Genomic DNA, 21,525 nt, shown 5'->3' with positions numbered 1-21,525 from the left:
GATGGACATCTTGGCTCTTTCCACAGTTTGGCTATTGTGGACATTGCTGCTATAAACATCGGGGTGCACGTACCCTTTCGGGTCCCTACTTTTGTATCTTTGGGGTAAATACCCAGGAGTGCAATTGCTGGATCATATGCAACAAATAATTCTTATGGGCAGATGAGCTAAAGAGTGGAAAAGGTCAATTAGACACCTAGCAGAAAGTTACATATAGTTATAGGCTAGCTGTATAGTTGTATGGTCATTTCCTCATATCTAAGAGATTAATTCGTATGTTCAGTAAACATGTATGAATTCTCTACCTTGTGCCAGATGGGCGTCATATTATGCACTCTGCTTGCTAAGTTGAGAAACAACAGTTGGAAGCCATGGCCCTGCCTTTAAGGATCTCAGCGTCCAGTGAGAGATACAGATGTGTACACAAAAATGACAACACTACGTTAACTGCTGTAATTGAAGTAAGTGCCACGTGGAGACACACAGGAAGGAAGGATAATTCTGTTTGAGAGAGTTGAATGGGGCCATCTGCAGAGAGGAGGTGATAGTTGAGCTGGACTTTAAAGTATTAAAATATGGTTAAAAAAATTCACCTGTTGGAAAAGAGAAGAAAGAGTAGTTCGGGTGTAACAATCGGTACATGCAAAGGCAGAGAGGCATGGGAAAGACTGAATTGTTTCAAACGGTGAGTTTAGTTGTGACGAGAGCATGGAGTGTGGTTTGCCAAGACAGGAGCCAAAGGTGGAGAGGCAGGTGGATCCCAATGTGTGCATACTAAGCCGTGTTTATTTTCTCCCTCTTCCGGAGTTCTCAGGTCTGACATAAGCTCTGGGGCCCATCTTGAGCCAGTGCAGCCATACAGGCGTCTCCTAGTGACTCTGGATACTTGGTCTGGCTTATCCTATTGACTTGTGCCAAGTGTGTGAGTACTAACTAACGTGAATGGTAGCCCTCGGGGTTTCCTCATGGCCACCCCATGTTGGGAGCCAGAGAGCAGGAGTGGCAGTAGTCTGTGTGATGGCCGCGGCAGCATCCTCATCACGGCCAGTGAGGGTTTGTTCTGTGCCAGGCACTGTAGTGAGGATTTTTGGTGAATCTTCATGTAATTCTCATAACCTGATAAAGTAGGTACCATTAGTCATTATCCCTATTTTAACAATAAGAAAACTGAGTCTTAACAACCTAAAATAAGTTGGCAACCTTTCTAAGAGAGAGGAGAGCAAGAATATAGAATATTCTGGAATATGAATACAGTGACTAGAGGGGTTTAATATGCTTTACATAACAAACGTGCATTTTGTTTTACCCTGGAGCATCTGCAGTCTGTGTACCCTAAGAGGGGAAAGGGGAAAGAGATCAAAGGCAAATTCATATTGAAGGGCAGCGAGGAAGAGTGGCCATGTAGGAGGTTCAGAGCTGCCCGGCCTCTAGGGAGCAGCATCATGCTGGCTCAGCGCTGAAGCAGGTGCACAGCCCTGCCCTTCTGCCAGGTATGGCTTCCTGTGACCAGGATGTGGGCAGGAAGCGTGTCAGCTGCTCCAAATGTGGGTTGGAGGGCATGAGGTTACAAGGCCAAACCAAATGAGAAAGTGTATGCAGAAGCACCTGGAAAACAGTAAAGCCACAGATAGATGTGGCGCCAGCATTACCTTCATCCAGCCTAACTTGGGAAGAAGACCATAACTATAACCAGCTGCTGTGATCTCTGAGGCATATGCACAGGTTTTCCTTTTGCCAGAGTTAAAGGTATTAAGAAAGAGAGATTCCTTCATTGACTCAAGGATGGGACCGGATGACCTGGTGTGGTCAAAAGCACTCAGGACCAGACGCCAGGAGACCTCTCAGCTCTGTGGTGTTAGTGGGAGCAGAGGTGTCTGTGCTTGGTTTCTTGTCTGTAAAGTGAGCATTTAGATTTTTTTGAAGCTTTTTAAAAATTGCCTTATGATGATTAAGAGCATAGGCTTTGGAGTTAGACCGCCTCAGCTCAATTCTAAGTTTTGCCACTTAATAAATAATTTTGTGGTCTTGGGAAAGTTACCTGACTTTCCACCTCAATTTCATCATCTGTAAAATAGTACCTACCTACGTCATGAAGTGGTTGCTGTGAGATAGATACTGAATGGGCATCTTAGTGGGCTGCCTGCCACAGAGTAAATGCTTAATGTTCAATGTTATTCCTCCAATAGGCTTATAGATACAATTGTCAATGACCAAAAGCAATAAAAACATAAATATGGGATTTAGAGGTCTCTCTCGCCCAATCCTCAGTGTAGTGGAACAGAGACTTGGAAGACGAGGGCTCTAAATATTCGTAGTTCAGGGCACCTGGTAGCTCAGTCAGTTAAGCATCCAACTCTTGATCTTGGCTCAGGTCTTGATCTCAGGGTTCTGAGTTCAAGGCCCGTGTTTGTGGAGGCTACTTAAAAAAATTAAAAAATAAAAATAAAATAAAAAATATTCATAGTTCAAATGGAAGTACAACCTAAAGGAAAAAAAAATTGTCCATGTTTCATGTCCCGCTTTAGTTCAGTATTTTTAAAAGGCAGCTTAGTACCAGGACACAGGTACTGAAGAAATTCAGGCCAGGTGAGCCTTTGCTGCTGGAACCTTTCCAGAGGCACATGGGACTATAATTGTGATTTCACTTGAGGGACCCACTAAGCAGATGAGCATTAAGAAAGGCATCTGGACTCTCTTCAACACGGTGTAGTCATTTTACAGTGCGGGTCATTTATTTCCCAACAGCTTCCTAGTCTGAAGTAGAATCTGTTTGGACTCAGCATTAGATTTTCCCTTATTAAAACAGGGGAACTTTGAAGGGACATTGATTTGTGGCCTGCTATATGGGCTCTATAGGTAGTTACTCGGGAGTGAAGGCCGAATGGCGGTTAATGAGTGGACCGCGGGCTGCAGCTGTAGTCACTACTGTAGCTGTATTTATATTGTTACTGGATAGAAAACTGTGCATGCACGCTCTGAAACCGATCAGCAGAGAGGATTTGCCCCTAGCAGAAGTCACCAGAATTAACAATTTATAGTTAGGCAGGAAAGAGCTAACAGCTATTATAAGTCAAACTGGCCAGTTGCCTGGTTCAGAAGAAGTACATAGGTCTGGGAGAATAAGGTATATATATGAGGTTGAGGCAGGCAAGAACTTAAGAGTAGAGAAGTCAGCTAAAAGCAAGAGGGTCAGGCAGCTCTAGAGATCAAAACAGTTAAGATCCAGGAGCCAAACTCGGGGAGACAGTCATAAGTCAGTGTCAGTACCAGCTCTAGCTAGATAGACTCAAAGGGCATTGGTTCCCAGCTGCCCTCTTGTAGATTGGCTCAATCCCGGGCCCCTCGCTGTTCATTGTAGCCAGAGATCATCAGGCACCTGCGGGTTACCTTTGCCCTAACGGAGATGATGACCTCACAGGGGAGGGAGAGCTAGTCTCCTGGGCCGTGTGTCCCACAGCAAACCAGGAGCTGGAGAATAAACCTTTCTCTAAGAAGCTTTCTGGTCTGTGATATAGTCCACCCCTGTATTGGGTACTTTTCTCCATAACGTCCTTTCATCTTTGTGTACCCTTTATTATTTTAATCTATACTTTTTATATGATTAAAAAAGTTAATCCGATCCTGGGGTGGGGTGAGGGTGACAAAATGCCATTATATTGGCCGCACTGCAGTCCTTTGGTCCCTGCGTGCATTAATTTACTGCATTTGCAGTATGCTAGGATTTGTTTGGTGTGTGTACAAATGCGCTTGTCCTTGGCCGTGCACAGTGCCCCTTCCCCTCATGGTAGATCCTGAAGAGAATACATCTTACCCTGAATTAGCAGTGGCAAAGCTCCTCCGTCCTGTGCTCCAAGCCCCACGTTGCTAATTAGAAATGAAAAGCCCATGCTTTTCAGAAGGTTCATTTTATGCTGGCATGACGTATTTATTAATACTCCGTGCCATAACTCGTTAAGAGCTGTTCCAGTGCTCTTAATGGGCCTTGTGCTCAAACGCATCCAGTGGCTGTTATTATAAACTGATATTTCCCCTTGGGCAGTAAACCACAATTCAATTTCAATTTTCCTTTTAACTCATTTACTTCCCAAAGATCTAATTTAAGACAGATTAGGTAAAATATTATTGGACTTCATGGACACCAAGTGATTCTTTTTTTTTTTTTTTTAAGATTTTATTTATTTGACAGAGACACAGCAAGAGAGGGAACACAAGCAGGGGGAGTGGGAGAGGGAGGAGGCTTCCTGCGGAGCAGGGAGCCTGATGTGGGGCTCGATCCCAGGACCCTGGGATCATGACCTGAGCTGAAGGCAGACGCTTAACTACCGAGCCACCCAGACGCCCCAACACCAAGTGATTCTTGCTTAAGAAGTATTCTTGTCAGAATCCAAAGCTTGCTGTCCTTCACACTCTTCCTGGGCTTTGAAGAATCCAGTGTTGAACAAGGGACAAATCTCCTTTTCTGGATTCTATCAGCAGTTTAATGATGATTACTGAGATTTTATTAGCCATGCATAAGGCTTTAAAATGCTGTAAATATATATATATATATATTTTAAGTCAGCCCATCACCAGTCATCCTGATTCGTTCTCTCTCCTCTTCACTGTTCTGCCAAGAACAGGGCATAGAAGCAGGGTAGACAGGGTGGGGGAAGCAGCCCTCCGTGCACTTCTGCCCTGGGACTGCTCCGTGCTGCTCCCCTGCACACGTAAGTATAGTTTTCAGGGTAGTATCACAGCTGTTGACCCTGGACTTTGACAGAATATCACATGAAGGAGCAAAATAACCAATTCAGGAGAGTTCTACCAAAATGTAATGTGAAAGAATAAATAATAATAGGCTTTCTCCTCAAAATATGGCTTGCTGCTTTGTTGCACTTCATCTTGGATGCTTCTGCATATTTTCTAAACCACAGAATCACAGATATCAGAGCAGGAAAGGGCCTGGGCATGCCCATCAGACAGCCCTCTCTCTCATTTCGTAGACGAGGAGAATGAGATCCAGAGAGAGGCAGTGGCTCACCCAAGCCATACAGCTAGGTAGAGGCAGGTGAAGCAGGAGAACCTAAGTGTTTGAAGACAGGTGTTTTGAAACCCGCCTGTTTTAGTGACCTGGAAGATGACCTGGTGGCTCCCAAATCCTGGTGAGCACAGATTCCTCTGCAGCTTATTGAGTCCTGAACCTCTGGGGTGGGACTTGTGAATCTGCATTTCTTTAAAAAGCTAGTCACATAACTCCTATGTAGCCGGTTGGGCCTAGGTCTGGAACTGGTGTTCGTGTGTGACAGGGTTCAGCCAGCTGTGCCCCATGGGTCAGATCATCTCTGCCATTCGTTGTTGTATAGCCCCTGAGTTCAGAAGGATTTGTACACTTTTAAATGGTTATGGAAACGTCAAAGGAAGAATAATATTTTGTGGTGTGTGAAAACTATGTGAAACTTAAATTTCCTTGTCCATAAATAAAGTTGTATTGGAACACAGACACTCTTACTTGTTTACATGTTGTCTGTGGTTACTTTTGCCCCACAGCGGCAGGGTTAATTGTACAGCCCACAGAGCCTGCAATATTTACTGTGTGGCTCTTTACAAAAGAGGTTTGCTGGCCCCTGATACATACTATGCCATTTGTCATGTAAGCCCTGCAAGTGCCAGTGTCGAAAGGGAGATTCCTGAGCTTCGAGTACTTGTCTTAGTCCACACACCATCTTGTTTTACGCTAAAGATGCAGTTATGAAAACTGTGTATAAATTAAGCATACGTACTAATTATTTCAACAATAAAGTATGTTTTTTTTTTGTAATACAGCCCGCTACTGGAAGTATGGAGGATTCATCTTCACTGCAGGCGGTTTTGTATGGACCATGTGCTTATTTCTCTTTGAGGAGAAAAAAGATACTTTCTTTTTATACTTGATGAAGATCTAGGATGTAAATATTTAGAAAGGAGTTCTGATAAACTATTTTTACTCTATGTGCAGTGTTCAATACCTAAATTAATTATGAAATTTCTACTTCACACATAAAACACAAAACTTTTTTCTTTTAAGATTTTTATTTACTTTTTTGTCAGAGAGAGCGAGCACAAGCAGGGGAGTGGCAGGCAGAGGGAGAAGCCGACTCCCCACCGAGCAGGGAGCCCGATGTGGGGCTCAATCCCAGGACCCCGGGATCATGACCCGAGCCAAAGGCAGACGCTTAACCGACTGAACCACCCGGGCGCCCCACATAAAACATTCTTAATAAAGCCTTTATATCTATAAAACCATAGTTTTTAAATTCACCAAAGATCCCTACTTTCCTTGCCAACTCCTCACTTACTAATTCAGAATCCTAGCTGTCTCCTGGCTTTTCTTCAACCAAGGCTAACAGTTTCCATTTCTTCATGTCTTCTTTTTCTTTTGCCTCTTCTCCTTGTCCCTCTACCTCAGACATACAAGCATTTGTTCATTTACCAGGCAACAGATAGTTGTTCATGTGCAGACGCTGACTCTGCGGTAGAAGTACTCTCAGTGGTACCCCTAGACCTGTCTTTCCACCATGATCAAACTCAAAGATCAGAGAAATGGAGGGTGCAGAGTACGCTACTTTTAAAAGTCCTGTTCCCTGTCTTCCTCTAAGGCACGTGGGTGATTTTGTAAAGGCCTGGCCTGGTGGTTTTGAGATCCTGGACATGGGCCAGGGCTTCTTTCATTGCTGCTTAGGCTTTTATGTCGTGTGCCCCAGGGGCTCAAATTTCTCATTCACCAGAGAATCCATCCCCCATACCAGTTTCATTCTGTGCCACATTGCCACTAAACAGCCTCTCAATATGGCACAGGAGAAGCTGTAAAGAGGCTCTAAACTTGCCATAATATACTGCTCTTTGCTACGTGACCTTTAATAGGTGGTGTAGCTTTTGTAAAATGCATAGAGGATAATAATCCCTCCTTCACCCATACCTCACGGGAATATTAGGAGGTTGAATGAGGAGGTTATTTAAAAGGCTTGGCGTTTTCATAGAGGGAGTTGCTATAGAAACGCAGAGGCATACAGGTATTTCAGAGAGGGGGTTTCTGGAAAGTCCCAAGGTCTTTGTTTCTTTGGGTAGCCAAAATATGGAAGACCTGGCCTTTGACCTGTTTCAGCTTAACCCTAGGTCTACTGCTTCCTCTTGCTTTTAGGGTTCGGCTTTCCTACAGCATGCCCCGCCAGAGCCAGTACCCTCCAGTACCAGGAAGAACGTTATCACAGTGCAGTCTCAAACACAAGAGATGGTGAATTGAGCATTTCCAGAATGTATATGGCTCAACACCAGGACTGCTTTTCTACTGGGAGAGAAAGGCGTGACTGCCAGATTAGGAAAGGAAAGACTAGACGATGGGAGGAAAGGATCTTTTAAAAAAAAATATTGTTGGCAGCTGTTTACTGGGAGTGTGTGGCATGGGTTTGGGTTATTGGAACTGTGGGAAGATATGTGAGATTGACTCCTCCTCTCTGAGAGTGTAAAACCTAGTTTTGGGGGTAACTGGATGGGGTAGAGGGAGGGTTAAAAAAAGAAAAGACTTAGAGTGGAATGAAAGGCACAAAGTCCAATTATAAATAGGAGTTCAGAAAAGGGAGAGCTTAGAGTAATTGGGAATATTTCATTAAAAAGTGGGACCTCAGGACCAATTTCAAAATCATGCTTCCTCTGTGGGAAGAGGGGATGTGTTTGGAGTGTGTGCAGGAAGGAGCAGCATCAGTAAGGCCTTATCTCTTCAGCAGCTGATGGGTACATGGATGTTGGTGGTATCATGCTTTAGACCTTTTTATATGTCTTATACTTCTTAAATGGTTCATTTTTTTGTTTTGTTGCTGTGGTGTTTGTTTTTTACTGAGATATCATTCACAAGCTAGACAGTTCACCATTTTAAAGTGTGCAGTTCATTGGTCTTTTGTTCACAGGTTGTGCAGTCGTCACCACTATCTAATTCTAGAACATTCTCATCACCCGAGAGAGACCCCTTAGCAGTGACTCCCCATTCACCTCTCCATTCAGTCCTAGGCAATGACTAACCAACTTTCTGTCATAGATCTGCCTATTGCAGACATTTCATGTAAACAGAGTCCTACAGTATGTGGCCTTTTGTGTCTGAATTCTTTTTAAGATTTTCAAGGTTCACCCATGTTGTGGCATGTATAATCCTTGATTTCTTTCTTTCTTTCCTTTTTTCTGGGCCCAGATGTTTTTAGTTTTCAAGAAGTTCTTCAAATCATTCTGAAGTTCAGAATGGGTTAGGAACCACTTTTGGCTATTACTATTCTTAATTCTATTATTTGGCTTGGAATAAAGCTGATTTTTAAATATTTTATCAGTAACACCTTACTGGGCACTCTTCAGATAATGATGTATATATTTTTATTGTGGTAAAATATATGTAATATAAAATTTACCATTTTAACCATTTTTAAGTGCACAATTCAGTGATACTAAATATATCCATCATATACAACCATCACCACTATCCGTTTCCAGAGCTTTTTCATCTTCCCAAAAGGAAACTTATACTCAAACAGTCTCTCCATTTCTCCTCCTCCAGCCACCTGGCAAACTCCATTCTACTTCTATCTCTATGCATCTGCCTATTCCAGGTTCCTCATAGAAGTGGAACTATACTTGTATCTGTCTTATAATTCACTTAGCATGATGTCTTGAAGGTTTATCCGTATTGTAACATATAAATGAATCTCATTCCTTTTAAAGACTGAATGATATCCCATTATATGGATAGACCACATTTTGTTTATTCATCCAGCATTGATGGACATTTCAGGTTCTTTCTGCTTTTGCTGCATTTTGAATAATGCTTTAATGAACCTTCATGTATGAGTTTTTGTGTGAATACCTGTTTTTAGTTCTCCTGGGCACATACCTGGGAGTGGAATCGCTGGGTCATATGGTGACTCTGTGTTTAACTTTTGAAGAAATGCCAAACTGTTTTCCAAAGTGGCTGCACCATTTTACAGTCTGCCAGTAATATGTGAGTGTTCCAATATCTCCACATCATTGCCAGCACTTGTCCTTTTCCATGTTCTTTTTTTTTTTTTTTTCTATTATGATCATCCTGGTAAGTGTGAAGTACTGTCTCATTGTGGTTTTAGTTGCATTTCCTTAATGACTAATGATGTTGAACATCTCTTCATGTGCCTAGTGGCACATGAAGTTTGTCTATCTGCTTTGTAGAAATGTCTACTTTAAAATTGAATTATTTGTCTTTTTACTGTTGAGTTCTAAGAGTCCTTTTCTAGTCTGGCTGCTAGGTCCTTCTTAGATTCACAATATGCAAATATTTCTTCCCATTCTGTGGGGTTCTTTTAACCTTCTCAATAGTGTCATTTGTTGCACAAAATTTTGAATTTTGATGAAGTCCAATTTATCTCTTTTTAATTTGGTTGCTTGTGCTTTAGGTGTCACAAGTATGACACCATTGCCTAATCCAAAGATGCGAAGATTTACACTTATGTTTTCTTCAAAGAGTTTTATCATTTTAGCTCTTACATTTAGATCTCTGATCCATTTTGAGTTAATTTTTGTATAAGGTGTGAGGTAGAGGTCCAGATTCACTCTTTTGCATTTGGTTGTCCAATTATCCCAGCACTGATTATTGAAGGCTACTCTTTCTCCTTTGAATTGTCTTGGTATCCTTGTCAAAAATCAATTTGCGTAGTTGTATGGGTTTATTTCTGAATTCTCAATTCTGTTCTATTGATAGATATGGCTATCTTTATGCTAGTACCGCAGTCTTGATTACTATAGCTTTGTAGTAAGCTTTGAAACAGGGAAGTGTGAGTCCTCAAATTTGTTCTTATTTTTCAAAATTGTTTTGGCTCTCTTGGTTCCCTTGCATTTCTATATGAATTGAGCATGAATTTTTCAACTTGTTAATTTCTGGCCAAAAAAGCAGTTGAAATTTTGATTGACATTGCATTGAATTTGTAGATTAGTTTGGGGAGTATTCCCATCTTAACAACATCACATCTTCTAATCCCTGAGCATGAGATACTTTCCATGGTTTAGGTCTTCTTTGATTTCTTTTGATGATGTTTTGTAATTTTCAGTGTACAAGTCTTATACTTCTTTTATTACATTTATTCCTAGGTATTTTGTTCTTTTGGATGCTCTTGTAAATGGAGTTGTTTTCTTAATTTCCTAATTTTGGGGTTGTTTATTGCTAGTGTATGGAAATACAACTGATTTTGTATATTGATCTTGTATCTTGAAACCGTGCTGAACTTGTTTATGAGCTCTAATAGTTTTGTGTGTATGTATTCCTTAGAGTTTTCCATATATAGAGTCATTTCATCTGCAAATAGAAATAGTTTTACTTGCTTAACTGCCTTGCCTAGAACATCCAGTACAGTGTTGAATAGAAGTGGTGAGAGGGACATCCTTGTCTTGTTCCTAATTTTAGGGAGAAAGCTTTCAGTCTTATCATTAAATGTGATATTAGCTGTGGATTTTTTCAAAGATGCTCTTTATCAGGTTAAGGAAGTTCCCTTCTATTTCTAGTTTGTTGGGAGTTTTTATTATAAAAGAGTATTGGACTTTGTCGAATGCTTTTTCTGCGTCTGTTGAGATGGTCTAGTGGTTATTGCCTTTATTTTATTACTATGTTGCATTGCATTGATTGAATTTCACATATTAAACCACCTTTGCATTTCTGGGATAAATCCCACTTGATCCTGGTGTATAATCCTTTTTATATGCTGCTGGATTCAGTTTGCTTGTATTTTGTTGAGGCTTTTGTGTCTATATTCAAAAGTGATACAGTTTTTCTTTTTTTTTTTAAGATTTTATTTATTTATTTGACAGAGAGAGACACAATGAGAGAGGGAACACAAGCAGGGGGAGTGGGAGAGGGAGAAGCAGGCTTCCCGCGGAGCAGGGAGCCCGACGCAGGGCTCAATCCCAGGACCCTGGGATCATGACCTGAGCCGAAGGCAGATGCTTAATGACTGAGCCACCCAGGCGCCTCTGATTTTTTTTTCTTGTGATATCTTTGTCTGATTTTTTATCGAGGCAATACTGGCCTTATTGAATAAGTTGGGCAGTGTGTCCTCTTCTATTTTCTGGAAGAGTTTGCAAAGGATTGTTATTAATTCTTTAAACATTTGGTAGAATTCATCAGTGAAGCCATATGGTCCTGGGCTTTTCTTTGTGGGGGTTCATTTTTTTAATGCAAGGTGCAGAAGAGTATTTATAGTACAATCCCATCTGAGAGAGAAAGAGAGTCTTTTTAAGGCTGTATCTGTGTGCTTGTATTTACACAGAAAAGTTCTGAAAAGATGTATAAAAAAAGATATATAAGCAGCAAAGGTTATCCTTGGGTAGTGAGATAGAACTTAAGTCTTCTGTGCCTTATATATAATTACAAGCATGTATTGCTTGACATTTTTCGAAAAGCCTACTTAGAATGGCTAACATTTGACCATTCGCTCTTTCATCCACACAGTGAGGTGCTAGTGCTGTGTACTTGCCACTGGCCTCGTCTCCTTAGGAGCTCCATCTCCTAGGCCACCCGCATCTCCAGCTTCATAGTCTGCTGCACCCCTTCGCTGTTCCTCCTCCATCAACACCAGATTACCTGTCAGCTCCCTGAGAACGACCCACAATTATGTGCTAATGTGCCTCATACCTTCTGTTCTATTCCCTTTCCCTTTCTATTAACCCTTTATCTGCCAGCCCTTCCCCTAGTATCCTTGAAACCCCTTCCAAATATTAGGTACTTTCCTTTGTGAACACCTTCCAGTTCACACTCCTCCCTTTCATTCTCTACCCAAGGGGAGAAAAAACTCTCCCTCCTGCTGCCTCTCATACATTGCACATATTTTTGTTATTGAACTTTGTATTTACCCTGCATCATAATTACTAGTTCACATATATGGCTTCCCTAAAAGTACAGTTTTATCCAATTCTGTAACCCAGAGTTTAGCACAAAACAGATGCTCAGAAGTACTTTGAATTGAATTCATGAGACAAGAAAAGGCATTGTGGGTAGGATGAGCAATGTGAGCAAAGGCCAAAATTATGAGTTACTATAACATGTACTAGTTTGGCAAGACAGGAAGATTCATGTTGGGAAACATGTTTGAATGATTTTGGCAAGGCTGATTGATCATGGAGGCTCTTAAAAGCCAGACAGAGTAGACTTGGTAGGTAAATACTGGCAGAATGAAGAGCTCTTCTCACTTACTTTGAGTCTTTGCTCATTTCTTTCTTCTCAGTAAGCTTACTTGACCACCTCCTTTAAAACGGGTCACCTCTCCATTCACACGTCCCCTGACCCCAGCACTCTGTGTCTCCCCTTCCCTCATCTCCCTCCCTTTTCCATAGCACTTACCACATTGTATATCATTTACTTATTCGTTATGTTTTTTATCTGTTATCTGTCTTCCCCATTAGAATATAAGCATCCTGCACCATGGTAGCCTTGTTCACTGCTGTTTCCCAAGCATCTAGAACATGGCCTGGAACGTAGTAGGGATGTAGGAAACATTTGTTGGGTGAACGAATCCTGACTTAATGATCTTCAGTATCTTGTTCAGAGCTGGCAGAGTACAGCCTAGGTATAATTCAAATGGTTTGTTTCTGAAAGAAAGAAAGAAATTTATAGAAATGTATAAAACTGCTAAGATAGTGCCCACTGTGTATTATGTATATAATCTGGGGCAGGGCAGGGGAGGGTGGGGAGGGAAAGAGAGATACGGTGCCTTAAGTTTTCTTGCCTTAGAAACCAAATTGGGAAGGCAAAATTACAAGTACATTTGAGTTTATTTCTTGCCTAGAAAAATGTTGTTGCGTGTGGTGATTAATTCCCATGCTTTAATAATTTCTCTTTTTCTTTCTCCACAGACCTTTGTAGTATTAAACAGAGGGAAAACTCTCTTCAGATTTAGTGCCACGCCTGCCTTGTACATTTTAAGTCCTTTTAACCTGATAAGAAGAATAGCTATTAAAATTTTGATACATTCATATCCTTTTCTACGAATGTGGAGTGAGTGCAGCATTTGCATGGTCACTGGTATATAGTATATGTTTCTGAACTTTGACAATTGAATTATATATTAAGTGTTTTATCAGTAGTGTCGTTGAAGGTTTGAGTGACCTTCTGCCAGATCCTGAGCTGAGCTTCAGCAAATTCTTTTTTCCTAGGATGATATCCTGGTAATCTGGAATTTTGTTGGTATCGTGAAGAGAAACAAATTAAGACAGTAACCTGTAACTTTTTAAAGTGCTCAGAGTTCAGTAATTTCATCCTGAGGCAAACGATTCAGTTCTTTAATGTAAGTTCAATATTAGAATTTTTGGAAGGCCACTTCTTGAGTACAAAGTGTTGAATGAATGCTTTAGAGATTTGCCTTGAATATTTCTGATTTCTTGAGCAGTGAGTATGGAAAGTGCCTGAGATAGTTTCTCAGATTAAATGGCCTCCTCGGTATAGAGTTTAGATCTAGATTGCAAGCCTGCTATGAGTCTTTTCCGGTATTTTTACTCCCCTTCAACAGAAAATGCCAGTTTATTCATGTGGCCTGACTTTTATATCTTATTAATATAGAGGAGTGTATGACAGATGAAAAATTATGTGAGGAGTTTAGCAACTTTGCATAATAACTTTAAATTTTATGATTGGTGTTTAGTTTGTTGGTACTTAGTCCCGTGCTTCAAAGGATATTTTATTCTCCAAGTAGGATGAGGAAGGTGGCAGTTGCAATTTAGTAAACTGGTTTGCTAAGCTGTTGCCACATTTTATTAATTCTAAGAATTTAGCAGCATGATTCTGAAATCTGTGGTTTACAAGGACCATAGTTCTGAAACCTAAAGGTTTACAAAGAATCAGTAATTCACAGTGGACTTCTTCCCTTTTGTTGGATCAGAAGACAGTGTCTTTTTCTCTTCTAACCAGAATGTGTTCTTATTCCTGGAAGAAAAATTGAGCTGTAGTAAAGAAAAATCCAGCTGTAAGAAGTATTTTTTCTTTTAAAAACTCCATTAGTAGAGTGAGGATAGTGAATGCCATTAGCAAGAGAGAGTGAGTTAGCAACAGATGAGATATGGCTTCTGTGCTTGTTAAAGTGACAGTCTGAGTTTGAGTAACTCACGTGCTGACCTAAAGGAGTTTATTTTTTCTCAGTAGACAAGAACAGAAAGGGCTGAGAAAAATCTCGGTTGGAACTGAAAAGGCAACAAAATGGTTTGCTGTCCATAAACATTCCTGGACACTTTCAGAATGATCAGATGAATCTACCCCATTATCTAAATCTTAGGAGTATGGTGGTGCATATATCCTTGAAATCCTTGCCCAACACGCCATGACTGGTTTCCCAGATTGTTCAAATGCCACACTTAGAGGCTGTTGCCTTGCCCTCTAAGGACAATTCAGCCCTTTGGAGAACTAGGGGGAGAAATGAACCCTTTTGGTCTATACCTGAAACTAACATAACATTGTGTGCCAACTATACTTCAGTTAAAAAAAAAAAAAAGTAAACCATTAATTGCATGTAGATTTTCAGATAACTAGTTATGCAAGATAAGATAACTAACTTAACAATAAATGAGTACTGAATAATATAGATTAGATTTAATGTAGTTTCTCACCTGATGACTTTGGCATCTGGTAGACTGGTAGATTTCTGGTTACTGTGTATACAGGTATTTAGAGGCTTATTCCATAGCCGAGGCTAAAGTGGCAAGAGGTGGGGGCGGGGATGTTTTATCCAAAAGGAGTAGAGCAGTGACAGCCCTTTTGAAAGAAAGAGAGTGGCTCCCCTGCTGTGTCCCCCCACAGTTCTCTGGTCAGGTGTGGATACATATGGCAGCATTCTGTGTTCATGGTGGCTTTCATTATCACCTCGCCATTTCCTTGTCCTCTGTGCTTTGTCTCCTTTCAGGTTACTGACTTAATTCTCATGATACCCAATGTGAAACGTGTTTGCTTTCTGAGGAAGAAAACAGGCCAGATTTTGTATATTCTCCCTTGACTCTTTTCTACAGTATTTAGCATGATCATTATGTGCACTATTTTGACCAACTGTGTATTCATGACTTTTAGTAACCCTCCTGAATGGTCGAAGAATGTGGAGTAAGTAGCTCATTTATTTATTTGTCTGCTTGCTTGTTTTAAAGATTTTTACACACCAAATCTTGCTTTGCACAGTTTATCCATCAAGGAAAAAAATTGGTTTTTTCCCACTCTTTACTTCACAGAGAGGGGTGAGGATCCATGTGGAATTTAGGAAATATCCTTAGAAGTCAACTCTAGAAAGAGAAAGTGCGCTCTGGAAGTTACTGCCCTTCACCTCCACCCTCTCCTGTGCTGGCCAGTGCCTTTGACTTGCTGCCCCAGCGCCATCTTGTGCCCTCAGTTAGTCCCTCATGGCACTGCCTTCTTCTCCAACATGAGGTTTCCTATTTTCTTTTTTTTTTTTTTACTTGTCTAAAGTTAAAAATAGCTCTGGGGCCTCCTCACCTGGTTCAAAATGATCACCTCCTAGATGGCACCCAGTACAACATTCTAAAGTTCTTGGTTTTGTGTTTCGGTAAGTTTCCTTCAAAGCATCACTTTCTCTTCCTGCCTTTCTTTCTGCTGCATTGGCTGTGCCCGTTCTGTTTTGTGTCTACTAGTTGAAGCCACGTTTCAGGCTGTTAGCTTAAAAGATTCATTTAAAGTTTCTGTCTGTTCAGAAATTACCTCAAGCTCTCCATTTCTTCGACAGGTACACATTCACAGGGATTTATACATTTGAATCACTAGTGAAAATCATTGCAAGAGGTTTCTGCATAGATGGCTTTACCTTTTTACGGGATCCGTGGAACTGGTTAGATTTCAGTGTCATCATGATGGCGTAAGTTGTCTGCTTACTTTATTGATGTTCTGGGTGTAATTATGTATGTGTGGTTGTATGCCTGGTTGTGTTTGTAAGTGTGTTTGTGGCCAGTTATCAGAGGAATTAATGGATAACCATATAAGGCCAAACAGGCTTATGCCTGTGATTCTTGCTGATGAGGGCAATGACAGCATGTTTATATGGGAGAAGGTAAGCCAAGGCTTTACAGCTAGGAGAGAAAGTAGCAAGTGATTTTCCATTGACATGCTCTCATATTTTCTTCCCCCTTATAACACTGACCAAGGTTTGCATGCTTATCACCATGGGGCCTTGGTGAAGATTTGAAATTTTTTAGGCGTTAACCTTAAGCTGAAAATCAGTTTCCTGGGTATGTTATATCGCATGTAATTTCATGAGGCTGGTCCAGATGTTGCAGACTTGAGAGCACAATTTAGAGTTAAAACACGAGCCAAGGTATCCAAACTGGTCACTTCTTAAGGAAGTACTGACCAGAACTTCAAACTATTGTGAGAGAGCAGTATAACTCCACATTAGTATGCTAGCTGCATGTTTGTATACCTGTATCTCTTTGGGAAATGTAACTGATGGTAGAAGAGTTATAGCAGACTTTACTATTTGCATTTTCAGGCGGGGAAGCACTTTGTGGTATGGTAGGGAGTGAGGGTGTTGTGCAGATTGTGTGTGTGCGTGCAGATGTGTAAGAGATGGAGTTTGTACATATATGGGTCTGAGCATCAGAAAGATGTATTTCAACTGTAAAATGTGAATGAGTGAACGATATGCATTGAATATTTGAAACTGAAACTTTGACTTTCTGTTATATTAAGGCAATTTCTAGCTTTCCAACATTATGAATACACACTGGTGTTCATTTAAAATTTAAGTGTCCTTGCTGGGCACAGAGCTGGTGATAAAATGGGCACGTAACACACTATTTGCTTTGATCCCATGATCCTGAGCCCTGCTTTTGTATGTCACGGGTACTTCATCAGTAGATGTGACTGCAAAGATATGCATACAACTCTTGGATAAGTCATATATATAGACATTTAGGCACTTTTGCCATTGTCAACTAGGGAGTTATTTAATGTAAATTTGTTTTTATGGGGCTTCTGCTGCAGAAATTTGTCTCCTTTTTCCTAAGAAATTGTTCACAAAGCTTGGGGACATAAGCCTTTGATACCTCCTGGCCTTCCTTTTTACTAAAAATAATGAATGGACCGAGAGTAGTCATTCTGATTGGGATCTACACAGCACGATGCTGATTAAGAGAGTAAGCCCTCGGAACCTCCTGGTTGTATCAGTTCTTTCAAATATTCTTTTGAATTCTCCTTGCCCAGTTGAAAAAAGAAGTGTGTTCTTTAAGTGTTTATATTTTGAAATTTTCTTTTTCAACAACAAAAAGAATGAAATCATAGCTTGTATATAAGACCCTTTCTTCCCCCCATTGTCAAACCCTCGCCCAGTGGTACCATTACAAGTTAACTTTGGTTTGATTCTGCAGGTATATAACAGAGTTTGTAAACCTAGGCAATGTTTCAGCTCTACGCACTTTCAGGGTACTGAGGGCTTTGAAAACTATTTCGGTAATCCCAGGTAAGATGGCCCGGGGTTGGTGTTAGGTGTTGGGTTAGGGCCCTGACGTGACGTATTGTACTTTTTGTTTTGTTGTGGTTTTGTTTTTTTCCTTCGGTGTTTGTGTTCGTGTCTGTGTTTGTCATTTGTGTCTGTGTGTGACCTCCCTTACTACAGATATGTGACAGAGTTTGTGGACCTGGGCAATGTCTCAGCGCTGAGAACATTCAGGGTTCTCCGAGCTTTGAAAACTATCTCTGTAATTCCAGGTGAGAAAATTTACACACAAAACTGACTGCCTCATTTCCTCTTTGCCCTCCATTCATTTTGTCCACCACATTCTAAACTGGTGTCAGCACACTTGACATGGCCTTGCATTGAGCATGTTTTTCCTGGGAGACGTTCTCTGGAATGGCCCTTTGGTCCTAAGGCAGATTCAATGGCAGCGCTTTGCCAGGCATGCAGCCCCCATTCCATCCATGCTTTGAAAAAGCACGTGCTTATAAATCACTTGGATCTTCCACAATCTGAAAAAATTGTCACAGAGCTAGCTGTCTCTTTGTACATAAATCATTTGCTTCCTGGCCTCATGGAATTACAGTAAATTTAACATTCACCGTCATCCCATTGCTTGTGATTTCTAGGCTTCCTGTCGCATGGTTTGCTGATGGGATGTTATTCAATGAAGTATACTTTTATTGTTACTGTGTTAATGGAATTATTTAACCACAGAAGACCCCTACCCTGTTAACTAGTCCAGTCTTAGAGCCAAATTGAAGAGCCTTGGAGTTAGTGAACTGAACTTTAGTAATCACTAGCACATCCTATTGCTGTCTGTTTCACTGGAGTAAGAACCAGTAGACATCTACTATGTATGTATTCAGAGGCCATTCTCAAACACAAATCCCAATGAAAGCTTGTGCAGATGCTGTTAAAAACAGTGAAAGGTAAGATAACATAGATATGTCTGAATGTACGGGCAAACAACAAGGACAGAAACTTGAGGAAAAAAAAGGAATCAATCAGTGGGTGGTTGTGAAGTAGTTAATTGACAATCGTTTCATAATTTTTGTCTTTTTCTTTTGGTCCTAGTTGAGTTAGCCCAGTGGTTCTTAACTTTTTGAATGTTTTGGATCCTTTTGAGAATCAGGGGGAAGTTCCCAGACCCCGCTGAAACCCACCTATGGACCCCACGTTGAGATCCTTAATTTAATTTAAATCCTTACTACCAGGTAGTGCTTAACTGTTTTTCCTAAAGGCTGGTCTTGAAATCTGGAAGGAAAGATATTTGAGCTAGTCTTGCAAGCCTGAGATACACGGGCAGTAACGTGGCAGAAATCAAGAGTGTGCGGCTGCCAACTGGACTCTGGTTCCGTTCAGGGGCTTTCAGGGAAGATTCCCAAGGGACCAAGCTTCCCACTGCACTTTTGTAGAAACAGGGACATGAAGAACAGAAGCATCCTGTTCCTGGCTTCACGTGGCTCTTCTGGTGGCTGACTCACAAATATTCCTCTTTTCCCCTTTTCAACTTTATCTGAATGTCAGACACAGAGAGAGGGAAGCACAAAGGGTAGAGTCCTGCAGAGGGCTGACTTGGAATGTGGCTTTCTGAGAGCCTCAAGGAAGGTAAACCTCAGTTTCTCCATTTACAAATCTGGGCATGACGTGGGCCAGTAAATTCGGGCCCTACTGAAAATGAATTCTTTTATAGTTAGCAATGGGAGCTTTCTCCCTATCAACTAGAGGCTGGGCATCAGTTGGAGTATATTCTTGGGAAAAAACTACAACCCTGACTTACCAAGGTTCAGTTCCTAGCCATTTTAAATCCGTTTGACAAAAAAGTGAAGCTCATTCTCCAGGCAACCTCACGCAGCTCATTGATGGTAGTTTAACCCTTAGGCAGGCCTTGTCTTATTTCTTCAGGCATCTGGAGCACCAAATCTTTACTTTCATTTTCCCTCTTCTCTCTTTCTTCTCTGGCCTCTTTTAAATATGATCCCATGTTTTCTGCTCACTTCCCCCAACGTACTCTGCAAGGCATCTGTCTCTTTATGTTCTTGTGATCTGAAAACTTCTCTTCCAGAATTAAATTGGAAAGCTGCGTTCTGTTCACTAACTAGGGCAGCAGATGCTATCTCTGGTCTAGCTCTTAGCTTCTGTCTCTGCTGTATGGATAGCTTCTGACCACAGCATTTCTGCAAGGTAACTCTTGACTGGCGTCATATTACTTATCCTTACTATTAAATTATTGATCTATCTATCTATCTATCTATAAAATGTATTTGTAAACACATAGTAGTGCTCCATAAATGATTTTAATGTAGCAATTATTATTATAAAGAAGAAACCTAAACCCAAAGAAAGGGTTTATATCAAGGCTTAGACCTCAACTTCACAATTTGAAATAGATTCCTGATTCCTGTTTCTAGAAGCACCCCCACTCGAGCTGGCTTTGTGAAGTTAACTGGGATGCAAAATAACTCTAAGGGATGATAAAGCCAATAATAGATCTCTGTCAGTGAGTGGTATAATTGATACATGAATTAAAGTGTGACTTTTTATGCCAAGTCCTTTCACTCCCCGTACTATTTATAGAGGACTATTGCCCTGTTCCTACCTGCCTGTTAACCAGCTCTCCTTTCAAGGTGGGAGCACCATTGTATGAGTCACTAGACCTGGTGCCATCTCTTGATTGGAAATCTCCGTCATTCTGATTCTATTGTAGAACCAGGCCTTCGTCCCCTCTTAGTGAAAGCCATTGTTGTGCATACCAAGTTTTCTCATGGATCAGTTCAGCGAGATTGGTGCTCTCTTTACCTTTTCCTGTTCCCAGTTTGATTGTAGGCTTTTGCTGAAGCTGCCAAAAACAGAAGTGAGAGCAACCACAGAACTGACATGGGGTCTGCAAAATCCCACAAAGCCTTCAGCTCCCTTCATGAGAGTTTTCCTTTCCTGGACAACTCACCCACTCACCTGGGCTGACGCTGCCCTCCCTCTTAGCACCTTTGGTAGACAGTCTGAATGTGTCAGTATGGTCAGGACTCCCAGAAGATGGGACAGTGCGGTGCATCAGTTAGCTCCAGCCTTTTGGATAAGGGGTGCTTTGATTTAGAGCCTTCTAGTGACTTAGAAAAGACCAAACCCGCATTCTGACCCTTTTATTTGCTGACTGAAGACCTAGATATGTATCACACATGGTTTCCCTTCTGCTTCAGAGGCCTTGGCTTGAAGAACAGTGCATGCAAACTGCAGTTACAGGAAAAGACCCTTCCTACATTTTCTTTGGTCCAGAATTTGCTGGATTCAACTTGACATTGAAGTATTCTGTGTAGAAATTCATGTCTTAAAACTTTGTTTTCAGGGCGCCTGGGTGGCTCAGTTGGTTGATCATCCGACTCTTGGTTTCAGCTCAGGTCATGGTCTCTGGGTGGTGGGAATCGAGCCCCGCATCAGGCTCTGTGCTCAGCACGGAGTCTGCTTGTCCCTCTCCCTTTGCTCCTCCCTCCCACCCCGTCTCTCTCTCTCTCTCTCTCTCTCAAATAAATAAATAAAATCTTTAAGCAAGCAAACAAACAAACAAAAACTTTGTTTTTGCTTTATATTCATTTGGGGCCTGGGCATAAAAATGAGCTTCCGAGTGACTTTGTCAGAAGTTTCATCTTCTGCATGTTTTAGCCATGTGCCACAGGACTGACATGCCCAAAGATAGGGCAGAAATCTCAAAGCAGGAATCTGAGGCGTTTCCTATTGAGTAGCATTTAGTGGTGTAAATAAAACCAGTTGGGACAGTCTTACTTGCCAGTTGCTTCTCATTTCTATCATCGTTTCAGCGACTCCCAAAAAGCACTGCTTCTCTATTTGCCAACACTAGTTTAATACCATTTTGCTTTCTTTATTTTTTTTTAAAGATTTTATTTATTTATTTAACAGAGAGAGACACAGCGAGAGAGGGAACACAAGCAGGGAGAGTGGGAGAAGGAGAAGCAGGCTTCCCGCAGAGCCGGGAGCCCGATGTGGGGCTCGATCCCAGGACCCTGGGATCATGACCTGAGCTGAAGGCAGACGCTTAACGACTGAGCCACCCAGGCGC

At 41.2% G+C, this 21,525-nt stretch overlaps 1 protein-coding gene across 4 annotated transcripts in view; it reads left to right on the top strand.

Annotated features, from left to right (window-relative positions):
- Window positions 1-21,525, top strand: part of SCN8A (sodium voltage-gated channel alpha subunit 8) — a 177,579-nt gene that overhangs the window by 70,544 nt on the left and 85,510 nt on the right. For 3 of the 4 annotated variants that reach the window (XM_032420680.1, XM_032420679.1, XM_032420678.1), the window contains exons 3-6: window positions 12,868-12,986; window positions 15,005-15,094; window positions 15,729-15,857; window positions 17,613-17,704. In XM_032420680.1, coding sequence (XP_032276571.1) covers window positions 12,868-12,986; window positions 15,005-15,094; window positions 15,729-15,857; window positions 17,613-17,704 — 430 coding nt within the window. Of the gene's footprint in view, window positions 1-12,867; window positions 12,987-15,004; window positions 15,095-15,728; window positions 15,858-17,364; window positions 17,457-17,612; window positions 17,705-21,525 lie in introns of all 4 variants that reach the window. The other variant, XM_032420681.1, reaches the window with a different exon arrangement.

Source organism: Phoca vitulina, unplaced genomic scaffold (genome assembly GCF_004348235.1).
Source record: "Phoca vitulina isolate PV1807 unplaced genomic scaffold, GSC_HSeal_1.0 scaffold23, whole genome shotgun sequence".
Taxonomy (NCBI): domain Eukaryota; kingdom Metazoa; phylum Chordata; class Mammalia; order Carnivora; family Phocidae; genus Phoca; species Phoca vitulina.
Note: the sequence above shows the minus strand (reverse complement) of the source record. Positions and strands in the feature narration are given on the sequence as shown.